The sequence below is a fragment of the Mus caroli genome, unplaced genomic scaffold (genome assembly GCF_978045245.1).
Source record: "Mus caroli unplaced genomic scaffold, Mus_caroli_1 scaffold_8, whole genome shotgun sequence".
Taxonomy (NCBI): Eukaryota; Metazoa; Chordata; class Mammalia; order Rodentia; family Muridae; genus Mus; species Mus caroli.
In genome coordinates this window covers 43,106,064-43,118,354 of record NW_028227263.1, presented here as the reverse complement: position 1 = coordinate 43,118,354, position 12,291 = coordinate 43,106,064, and the positions used below count along the sequence as shown (strand labels likewise).

At 38.5% G+C, this 12,291-nt stretch overlaps 2 protein-coding genes across 2 annotated transcripts; one reads left to right on the top strand and one right to left on the bottom strand.

Annotated features, from left to right (window-relative positions):
- The first annotated feature begins 453 nt into the window (after positions 1-453).
- LOC110299188 (olfactory receptor 52A1-like) lies at positions 454-1,401 on the top strand. Its single transcript, XM_021168821.2, has one exon. The coding sequence runs from the start codon at positions 454-456 to the stop codon at positions 1,399-1,401; it is 948 nt and encodes a 315-aa protein (XP_021024480.1).
- Positions 1,402-8,298: 6,897 nt separating this feature from the next.
- Positions 8,299-9,243, bottom strand: LOC110297207 (olfactory receptor 52B2-like). Its single transcript, XM_021165949.2, has one exon. The coding sequence runs from the start codon at positions 9,241-9,243 to the stop codon at positions 8,299-8,301; it is 945 nt and encodes a 314-aa protein (XP_021021608.1).
- Positions 9,244-12,291: the final 3,048 nt, after the last annotated feature.

The following is a 12,291-nucleotide window of genomic DNA, read 5'->3' as shown; positions in this document are numbered from 1 at the left end:
TCATTAATATCTCTGTGTTTTAAACTCCACTGTTTTCTGATATTTGTGAGTACTTTTCTCTTCCTCCTCCTCTGGCTATAAGATGGATGATCTTTGTCACAGTGAAGTTTAACAGAATCTGGAAGGTATGCAGAGCTTAGAGATGGATATGGAAAGAGTCACATTTGCTTTCTTTGAGACCAGCTGGGGTGGCTCCTGAAACTCACAGAATCAGTGCAATTATGCCATGCATTTTCACTTATATAATCTCTAGAAGATGAACATTTGCAAAAGAATATCAAAGAGTATCTTATAAAGCTTAGTTGATGCTCAAAGATTTAAAGCCATGTGGTCGTACTTCATTCATATGTATAAGATTTCAAGAAGAAATGTGAGTGCTCTCCCCCTTCACACTTATCAGTTTTCTCTGATTTGGTGTCAGCATCAGCGGCGAGTAGAGGATTCATCAGCTCAATGGGCTATACCAACTTGTCATACCTGAACCCAGGGACAGTGATTCTGATTGGCATCCCTGGACTGGAGCATGTGCAGTTTTGGATTGGATTTCCCTTCTTTGTTGTATGCCTTGTGGCTTTGCTGGGGAACCTCTTCCTGCTAATCATTATCCCCACAGAACGCAGTCTACACCAACCCATGTACATTTTCTTGGCAGTACTGGCAGCTACTGACCTTGGTCTCTGCCTAGCCATTGCCCCTAAGATGTTGGCCATCTTCTGGTTTGGCTTGTGTTCCATGGCTTTTGATGCTTGCCTCACCCAGCTCTTCTTCATCCATGCCTTGCAAGGAATGGAATCTGGCGTTCTGCTTGCCATGGCCTTTGACCGATATGTTGCCATCTGCGATCCTCTGAGGCACACAGCCGTCCTTACACCTTTATTTTTACTTCGAATTGTTCTGGTGGTTGCAATTCGGGCAACTGTACTCGTTGGGATTTTACCCATTCTCCTCAAGCGACTGCAACGGTTCCACTCTGTTGTGATTGTTCATTCTTACTGTGAGCACATGGCTGTAGTCAAGCTGGCGGCAGAAGATGTCCGTATTAATAAATCATATGGGCTCTTTGTGGCTTTTGTAATTCTAGGTTTTGACATGATATTTGTTTTCATCTCCTACATTTTGATTTTCCGAGCTGTTTTTCGTCTTCCTCAGAAAGAGGCACGAAGCAAAGCATTCAACACTTGTACGGCTCATATTGTTGTCTTCCTGGAGTTTTATATCCTTGCCTTTTTTTCCTTTTTCAGTCACCGTTTTGGTCACGTATCACCGTATGTCCACATCTTATTGTCTACCATCTATCTACTTCTGCCCCCGGCCCTTAACCCCATTGTGTATGGTGTGAAGACCAAGGAGATCCGCAAATGGGTTGTCCAAATTTTTGTTCTGAAGTCTAATACTCAGTAAAGAACGTGAAAATATTGTGTCGGAATGAAACTAGAGAGTTGTCTGTTAAAACTGCTTGTACTATACATGACTATTTTCATTAATTTATTCATGAAGATCCATGAAAAGCCAGTCTATATTCTCAAGACAAAACCAGTCAGCGTGGGATAAACAGAGGTGAAAGATACAAATGTATCTCATATATTCCTTTGATCCCTCACCTTAGTTTTTATTTTCCGTTTTCTTTCTTTCTTGCATTCTTATATCTATTTTTTTCTTTCTTTCAACCCTGTTGTGCTTTCTGTAAAGCAAAAGGTAGGTATTTTTCCTGATGGTAAACAGTGACACCTATGCATATGTTCTATGACTCTAGAGGGAGATAAAAATATTGAGCAAATATAATGTAATGTATGAGGTTAAAGCAATATAATTTGGCTACACGTGGCACAACAACTAATCTAGATTTTTAAAAGGAATCATACAAGATTTCATGGAGGACATAATGTTAAATGTGAGATTTGAATGTCAAACTTAACTTCAGATGATAAGGATTTTTAATCATAACATTAATTCAGTTTTAAAATTAATGTTATTAAAATTCATGAAGCTGTGCTGATGTGTGTGACTCTAAATTCTTTGGGCATTCACCCACATTCATAAAAGAAACTTTACTAAACCTGGGAAAGCAGCCGCACCCGTGTTTAATAGTATCAAAATACACAAAGCATCCTGCTGCATACACTCATCTGCTAATATCCCTACCATCTGATACACAGTTTTACATAAATCCAAAATATTTATTACATATGTATTTACATCAAATACACATTACAAAAATGCACGTGCCTTTATCAAGTGAGCCATTTCAATAGCCTGAAGACTAATACTGTTGTCAATGGCCATTGTCTGTGTCATTTAAAATCTCACAGTAAACTTACTTTTCACCAAAAGTTAATTAGTAGATAATGTGAAGAATTTTAGATCTCCACTATTAAACTGAGCAAATATCATGTAATTTATATGGTATATAAATAGACCATTATATTTTCTATTCTTATCTTTATGAAGCAAAAGTTCTTATAACCAAATGGAGAGATCTGAGACATTTGTATTTACCTTTGTGTCTCTGGCCTCTCAGTCCTCACTCTCCAGCGACTCTATACATAAAGAGCATATGCCCCATCTTGGCTAGTGCCAAAGGAGCACTAAACATATTAACTCACTAATCTCTACATTTGCTCTATTGATTTCTTTTCCCTTTGAGGATCAAATTAATGTCATACTATATTTACAAAAGAAAAGAAAGATGAAAAGTACCTGAAAATGGTTTCAACCTAAAATTAGATCACAGACAGAAAGTTATGCTACTAAAGAAGACCATAGCAAAAATTTTAGTATCGTTGCATATTTTCAATTTTTTATTAGCTATTTTCTTTATTTACATTTCAAATGTTATCCCCTTTCCTGGTTTCCCCTCTGAAAATCCCCCTATCCCCTCTCCCAAATCCCTGCTCACCACCCACCAACTCCTGCTTCCTGGCCCTGGCATTCCCCTATGCTGGGACATAGAGCCTTCACAGGACCAAGGGCCTCTCCTCCCACTGATGACAGACAAGACCGTCCTCTGATACATATGCAGCTGGAGCCATGGGTCCCTTTATATGTACTCTTTGGTTGGTGGTTTAGTCCCTGGGAGCTCTGGGGGTATTGATTAGTTCATATTGTTGTTCCTTCTGTGGGGCTGCAAACCCCTTCAGCTCCTCGTGATCTTTCTCTAGATCCTCCATTGTAGACCCTATGCTCAGTCCAATGGATGGCTGTGAGCATCCACCTCTGTATTTGTCAGGCACTGGTAGAGCCCCTCAGGAGACAGCTATATCAGTTCCTGTCAGCAAGCACTTGTTGGCATCCACAATAGTGTCTGGGTTTGGTGATTGTATATGGAATGGATTCCCAAGTGGGGCAGTCTCTGGATGGACTTTCCTTCAGTCTCTGCTCCATACTTTGTAACTCCTACCATGGGTATTTTGTTCCCCCTTCTAAGAAGGACCAAAGTATCCACACTTTAGTCTTCCTTCTTCTTGAGCTTCATGTGGTCTGTGAATTGTATCTTGGGTATTCCAAGCTTCTGGGCATCCTGAGTGAGGTAACTCAATCAATTTTTAAAACATGTGAAAAAGCATGGATTTTTAAAGCGTTCACTGAGTTGAGGGCATTTTGAAGTATTATAAGAAATAGAGCTCCCATAGCGGGGAATAGAACTGTGGAGCATTTATCCTGTGATCTCTATACACCCTCTTTGTGGATAGTAACACCTTAAGGTACAGTATATGAATGACTCCCTGTACACTGTATTCATTTGTAAATGTTACTTCCCAAACCGGAAAGAGTCTCAAATGGAGCATTAAAACTCCATTGCTGTGAACATGGATCTCTTCAGAAAACCAGTAGAGCCTGAGGGCATGTGAGCAGTCTTTTTTTGGGGGGGGTGTACCTAAAATAGTTTAAATGAGAGAAACAAACTATATGAGCTGAATAAATCTTATTCTTCTAAGTTCCTTCTTGTCACATAGAAGATAATGGGATACAGAAAACTGATGGAAACATCACATGTTTATGTACTGACAAGTCTAAGTATTTATAGAAAGATGTCTAAAGCCATAGATATTTAGTAAGCAATAAACGTGCCACTTTTCCTTCTTTTTTTTTTAAATTATTGGTTATTTTATTTATTTCCATTTCAAATGTTATCCCCCTTCCCAGTTTTCTTTCTGTAAACCCCCTATGTCACCCCTACCCTACTTCTCTCCTGTTTTACTACCCTAGCATTCCCCTATGCTGGGGCATCAAGCCTTCACAGGACCAAGACCTCCCATCCTTTTGATGTAAGATAAGGTCATCCTCTGCTATATATGCCGCTGGAGCCATGGGTCCCTCCATGTGTATTTTTTTTTTTAATTTACTTTTTACTTACTCGCTTTACATCCTGCTCACTGCCCCTCTGCTGGTCACCCCCTCCCACAATCCTTTCCCCCATTGTTCTTCTCTTCTTCTCTGAGCAGGTTGGGACATCCCTTTGTATCCCCCCCAACCCTAGCATTTCAAGTCTTCGAGAGTTTAGGTGCTTCTTCTCTCTCTGGGGTCAGAGAAGGCATCTCAGCTAGAAGAACATAACCCACATACTAGTAACAGCTATTGTGATAGCCCTGCTCCAGTTGTTCAGGACCCACATGAACACCAAGCTGCACATCTGTTACATATGAGTGGGGGAGCCTAGGCCCACCCAGTGTATGTTCTTTGGTTGGTGGTTCAGACTCTGAGAGCCCCAAGGGTCCAGGCTAGTTGACTCTGTTGGTCTTCCTCTGGAGTTCCTATGGCAGTCAGGGCCTGCAATCCTTCCTCCTGTTCTTCCATAAGAGTCCCCAAGCTCCATCCACTGTTTGACTGTGGGTGTCTCCATATGTCTGAGTCAGCTGCTGGGTGGAGCCTCTTGGAGGACAGTTATGCTAGACTGTTGTCTGCAAGCAAGGAAGAATATCATTAATAATGTCAGGGATTGGTGCTTCTCTATGGGATGGGTCTCAATTTGGGCCCAGTGCTGGTTGGACATTTTCTCAGTCTCATCTCCATCCCCTGTGCCTATATTTCTTATAGACAGGATAAAGTTTCATACATTTATATTACCTTTGAATTCTCTTTCCCTTTCTCATTCTCCTTGATTTCTCTCTGAAACCTGATTTCTCTTCTCCCCATTCAGTCCCCTAACTTTCATGTCTTCTTTTTGTGTGACTCAGTGAGCAACTATGGCAACTCGTTGGAGCGAGAAAGAAGACTTCCAAATCAACTGTGGTTTTACTTTTATTCTATGTCCTGTGACCAAAGTGCATGATGTCTTCATAAAAAGTGTCATCACATTTTGGTGAGCATGCAAGATCAATAACATGTATTAACTTGGGAGCTTCAGGGACCTATCTGACCATTATCTGGAGGCATCCCACCACTAACATTACAGCTACTGTTTAATAATTTTAAGCTTCTGAAGGAGTATTGTCCATGCATGGGGAGTACTCTTGGAGGCCTGCTCTGCTGGTTCAAGTTCTCTCTCTCTGTATCTGTAGATGCAAGTTTATTTTATCTATCTATCTATCTATCTATCTATCTATCTATCTATCTATCTATCTATCTATCTATTTATTTATATTCCAGAACCCCCCTTTTGGTCCCCCCCTTGCTCCCCTCTTCCACAGTGTCTCATCCCATTCCTCCTCTCTCTTGCCTCTGAGAGGTTTCTCCCCCACCTCCTTGTCTTCCCCTTCCCTGGGGCCTTAAGTCTCTTGAGGATTAAGTATATCTTATCCTACTAAGGCCTGACCAAACAGACATCTGCTATATTTGTTCCAGGATCCTCAGACTGGCCCATGCATACTCCTGGTTTGTGGTTCAGTTGGGCACTCACTGTCAATAAGACAAAAATGCAATGTACAGATTGGGAAAGTTCTTTACTAACCTTACATCCAACAGAGGGCTAATGTCCAAAATATACAAAGAACTCAAGGAGTTAGACTCCAGAAAAAAAACCCAATTAAAAAATCAGGCAGAGAGCTAAACAGAGAATTCTCCACTGAGGAATCTTGAATGACTGAGATGCACCTAAAGAAATGTTCAACATCCTTAGTCATCAGAGAAATGTAAATCTAAGTGTTCCTGAGATTCTACTTTATACCAATCAGAATGACTAAGATGAAAAATTCAGGCAACAGCAGATGCTGTCAAGGATTTGGAGAAAGAAGAACATGTCTCCATTGCTGGTGGGATTGAAAACTGGCACAGCAACTTTGGAAATCAATCTGGTGGTTCCTTAGTAAGTTGGAAATAATTCTACCTGAAGACCCAGCTATACCACTCCTGGGCATATACCCAAAGGATGTTCCACTATATCACAAAATTACTTGATCCACTATGTTCAGAGCAGCCTTATTTATAATAACCAGAAGCTGAAAACAACCTAGATGTCCCTCAGTTGAATAATCGATACAGAAACTGTGTACATTTACACAATGGAATACTACTCAGCTATTAAAAACAAGGATACTATGAATTTTGCAGGCAAATGGATAAAACTAGGAAATATCATCCTGAGTGAGGTAATCCAGACCCAAAAGGACATATATTTATGTACTCACTGATAAGTGGATATTAGCCAAAAAGTTCAGAATACCCGTGATACAACTCATAGACCATATGAAGCTTAACAAGAAGGAAGGTCCAAGTGTGGATGCTTCAATCCCAATTAGAAGGGGGAACAAAATAGTCATGGGAGGAGATTGAGGGAGGAATCTGGGTGGGAGAAGAGAGAGGGAAGCAATAAAAGGGAGGCAGGATTAGGTATAGGGGAGACAGAAAAGAAGCCCAGAGGGTCAGGAGAATGAATAGAAATATGCAGTGAGGGGTGGGGAACAGGGTGGGAGGGGGGCACTAGAAAGCTCCAGACTCCAGGGATGAGGGAGGTGCCCAGGATCCAATGAAGATTACATTAGCCAAAATGCCCAATAGTGGAGACATAGAACCTCTAAAGGTATTTTATTACATACCCCATATGATCATTTTATTTACAATAGGAAGATGTTTAAGCAGAAAAATAAAGCTCATTAGTTAGTAATGTCTTCATAAATATGTATATATATTTTTTTCAATAGTATTCTTTTCTGTTATTCATGGTTGTGTGCTGGTGGAAAAGAGAAACACAACCATGAAAAGACAAAACTAAAGCACCACCACATTGATGACACACAATTCAAATGAACTCTTACACTATTTGGAAAATGTTTTCAGTTCATGTGGATCATTTGGTCATAGTGGCAACAAAATTTCAATTAAAGTGCACCTATTTCATTTCATATAAGCAAGCACTTAGGAATTACTAAATTTTCTTTTCTCTTTTTAAAGTTATCTTACATTAACTTCTTTTTTATTAGATATTTTCTTTATTTACATTTCAAATATTATCCCCTTTCCTAGTTTCCCCCCCAAAAAATCCCTATCCCTTACCCGTTCCCCTGCTCCCCAACCAACCCTGCTTCCTGGACCTGGCATTCCTCTATACTGGGGCATAGAGCCTTCACAGGAACAAGGACCTCTTCTCCCATTGATGACCGAGTAGGCCATCCAATGCTACATATGCAGCTAGAGCCAGAGTCCCACCATGTGTTTTCTTTGATTGGTGGTTTAGTCCCAGGGAGCTCTGGGGGTATTGGTTAGTTCACATTGTTGTTCCTCTTATGGGGCTGCAAACCCCTTCAGCTTCTTGGGTACTTTCTTTAGCTCCTTTGTTGGGGATCCTGTGCTCTGTCCAATGGATGACTGTGAGCATTCACTTCTGTATTTGTCAGGCACTGGCAGAGCCTCCCAGGAGACAGCTATATCAGGCTCCTGTCAGCAAAATCTTGTTGGCATCTGCAATAGTGTCCTGGTTTTGTGGTTTTTTTATGGGATGTATCCCCCAGGTGGGGCAGTCTCTGGATGGTCATTCCTTCAGTCTCTGCTTCATACTTTATCTCTGTAACTCCTTCCATGGGTATTTTGTTCCCCCTTCTAAGAAAGATCGAGTAACCACACTTTAGTCTTCCTTCTTCTTGAATTTCATGTGTTTTGCAAATTGTATCTTGGGCTCATATCCACTTAACAGTGAGTGCATATCATGTGTATTCTTTTGTAGTTGGGTTACCTCCACTTTTCATACATCAAGATTAAACAAATATAAGTGAGTTATATTTCCAACTTGAAAGAGTTCTTTTCTTGAATTAGTACTTTTTTCCCCTTTCAAGAAAATCCTGAACTGGAAGAAATTATTTGAACATCTGTTGGTATATAGCACCCAATCACATGCCTCTATGTCTTCTTTTCATCACAGTTATCAGCTTATTTCCTCTCACAGTTCAATATCTGCAATACCCGCTCCCTTATCTGTTTGGTTCGGACTGCATATATTAAGGGGTTGACCATAGGAGGCACCAGAAAATATAAATTGTCAATTATAATCTGTAAGTAGGGAGCCATATGGTACCCTAAAATCTGGGATAAGACAGAAAAGACAACTGGAGAATAAAACAGACCAATGACACAAAGATGAGAACCACATGTGCTGAGAGCTTTGCTCCTGGCTTGCCAAGATGGAATATGAAAGACAGCACGAAGAATCAGTGTATACGACAAGATGACCAAAAGTAGATCAATCCCCACAGATGCTACAATAACCATGAGGCCATAGACAATGTGGTTGGAGATGTCCCCACAAGCAATCATCACTACAGCCATGTATGCACAGTAGGAATAACTAATGACCTGAGTTTGGAATCTTTCCAATCTTTTAGTTAGGATTGGTGCAGGGGTGACCACTGCTACTGCCCTTGCCAGTATAGCCAGTGCCATCTTCACAAGCATGTTGCTGTCAAGGATGGTTGTGTACCTCAAAGGGTACCAAATAGCTGCAAATCTATCAAAAGCCATGGCCAAGAGGATCCCCGATTCCATGACATAAAAGGAAGGGATGAAAAACATCTGTGTGAGGCAGGCTTCAAGGCTGATTTCTTTGGCATTCAGCCAGAAGATTCCTAGCATTCGGGGTACAGTGACTGTTACCAGGCACAAGTCCACGACTGATAGTGTAGCCAAGAGGAGAAACATTGGCTCATGGAGAGTCTTCTCTATCCAAATGATATTTAAAATGGTGACATTTCCTATGATGGTTACTACAAATATCAAGAAAAAGGATATAGAGAACAATCCATGGGAGGATTCAAGGCCTGGGATTCCAGCCAGGATGAATATCAAGGGCTGAGGAATGGAATTATTACATGAGGGCATGGTCACAGGAGCTCTTCAAGGTCTGGTTCCTAGGGAGACAAAGACAACAGTTTATAATGGTAATGATTAGTAAATTGATGATCAAGTAAATACTTGAACTCCCTGGAGTGGGGATGCAGAAAATTCTGGACGACTTGCTAAGAGGAAGAAGCCGTCTTAAAAATAGGTTCTCATTAAACATGTACTAATCCCATGATTTAATCTTTCCTTTTGCACTGATTGTATAATACTCAAATCTTTCCATTTTCTAATATGACCACTTAAGATGGTAGGATATAGCAGGCCCATCATTGAAGTGTTTACCCCAGCCAAGGAAGCTGAATATAATCATGTATTAGTCTGTTTGGAGAATTGGACTTTGCTTTGGGATTTTTGCCTGAGTTTATTGTGAACAGTTAATTCTGATAAAAGGTCCAGGAACTATGTGGGGAAATTATGTATAAAGCAAGGTGAGTACTTTAGTAGAATAGTGGATCTGTGGGATGACAAAACTGAAATCTCAAATGCCTCAACAGGTACTAATTCATCATTTCCATACTATTTAGTCAAGCACAGTCGGGGAGTGGAATAAGGGTCAAGAGGAGTTACTAAATTTCTGTAGAAATGTTTGGTTGTGTTTCTGTAGGGAGTAGTATTTGGGGATTAATATAAGCTTTTTTTTTTTTTACCAAAATAGCACTTTATTATAGTTATTAAATATTTTGAACTACATAATTATTTTTTTGGAAATACAAAATTTCTCTTACCAAATGATAGTCATGAATGTGTGTTAATATTCTAAAATGGAAGGTATATATTCATAATGAACACTAGTATAGAGACAGTAGTAACTTTTTAATATTACACAAATGTAATTACATTGTGCTTTTAAGGCTTAGGCTTTATAATTTTATTTAACATTTCAACTATGTAATTTTAATAAATATCACAGAAAAGGAGAAATATTAATAAAAGTTAAAATCACAAATCAAAGCATGTATTTCAAAGTTGCTTTACCTAGAAATATGATGAGATTAATATTAGGACAAAATTTCTCCTATAAGGAGAAATTTACAATGTAGTTACAATGTAATTACATTGTGCTTTTAAGGCTTAGGCTTTATAATTTTATTTAACATTTCAACTGTATAATTTCTCCTATAAGGAGAAATTTAACGATTTTCTTGGATTACTAGTATTTTATTGTTACATCTACCTCATGACATATTTAACATGTTTCCAAATTATTTGTAAGTCTAATGACTTGGCTTTTTTTCCTATTATTGTTGTTTTCTTTTGGAATTTTATTTTGAAACACGGTCTTTCTCTGTAGCCCAGTTTGATCTCACTAGACAATCAGGTCTTTCTTCGACTCATGACCCTTCTGCCTCAATCTGCTGAGTGCTGGTACTGCAGACATACCTTGGATAGTCTCCACACTTGCCCCTTACCCAGTTCTTGCTAAGTTCTTGGCATACACATATCGCCAGATTTATAATGGCAATTAAAACATACACATATGTTTAGACTTAGTGTATACACATAAATAGATGTTTTTATATAGTTAAATCATTATAAATATGTAAAAGTCCAATATGTTGTGATAATTGGTTTAGTTCTCAAATTCTACTGTAGCATTTTTACATAGTAAGTTGATTGATTCAGACATCAATATTTTATATTAAAATTGCATTTTGTCAGTGGCATACTGGTGCTTAATAATAGACATGTCTCCTATAAGGTATCCTGGCATAGTAAAAATATGAAGGTGTTTGGAATCTCAGACCTAAAACTTACTCTATGTGACTTGATCATAGCTTTGTAATTTATTTTTTATATTATAGTATAATTTTTCCATTTTTGTCTTCTCTATCCTCTCTCTAAATTTTCCCATATAACTCTCCCTTGCTCTATTTCAAATTAAGTGTTAAATTAAGCATCTACAGGTCAAAAGTTAGATAAGCCAAATGAGGCAAAATTAATCCCTGTGCAGAGATATAACATGTATATACCTAACATCATTTCTAAAAGAATTTTTTGTTCTAAACTACAATTGTTCCTGTTTTTCAATGCATTATCAATTTATCAATTTGAAGTAGGATATAAAAGTATTGTATTATAAGTTTGTTAATTACAAAGAATGACAATGAAGATAATAAAAAGTCTTGAATTGATTCTCTAAGCATAAAATTTGAAAATATTGATACTTTTATACTCTGTTTCTAGATTAATAATTTCATTAAAGAGAAAATATTTCATGTCACTATAGCTAGATATCTGGGCAAATAATTGTAATTAAAATTGTAAAATGCAGTTTAATCTGCTAGAAGTTAGGATCCTATCATAAATAGCTGCTTGATAACAAGAGAGATGCATAACAAAACTAGAAATTGCACATGTTGAAGTTTCCAGTGGAGAAGGTATGATCATCTATCAGGAACGCTATGCATGATGTTCCCCACAAAACAGTCTTCAGGACAGAGTTGTTATTTTAAGCAAAGTGACAAAGTTTTTCTTTGTGCTATCATAAATTATTGGCAATATTATGTGAATATTACAGAAAGATGCAATTGATTCAAGAATAAACACTCAGGTTTCTATTGTTTTGTTTTCATTAAATAAGTGTCTCTGATCATTCTAAAACTGAAAAACTCTACAAAGGGTTTGGGTACTTTGTGATATTTGGTTGAACATATATGAGGATCTACTCTACCTACATAATGTCTTTGACCCAGGACATTTTCACCCTTTCGTCTCCTTCCTTTGTTTCTTTTTCCTGGAGTGCTACCTGTAGAGTTACAGACCTGGTCAGCAATCCTGGAATGATCCTAGTACCCTGGAGGTCTGAAGAAGAGCTGTTTCACTCAAGATTTAGATGGAGGATTTGAGCTTGAGGCCCATTTAAGTTGGTTTGGTTTTCTTCCCTGGGTCTCAAGTGACCTTGTCTTATACCCAAATGTGCTGCTCTTGGCTTGAATGTTGTCAGATAAAAACCTTAAGGTGAATCACTAAGGACAGAGGATTTGCTAAGCACCATAGGATTTGCTGTGGATGAGCTGTGGGAAATAG

Excerpts from the sequence above, each read along its gene's own strand:
- LOC110299188 (XM_021168821.2), top strand. The coding sequence starts at position 454 with ATGGGCTATACCAACTTGTCATACCTGAACCCAGGGACAGTGATTCTG.
- LOC110297207 (XM_021165949.2), bottom strand. The coding sequence starts at position 9,243 with ATGCCCTCATGTAATAATTCCATTCCTCAGCCCTTGATATTCATCCTG.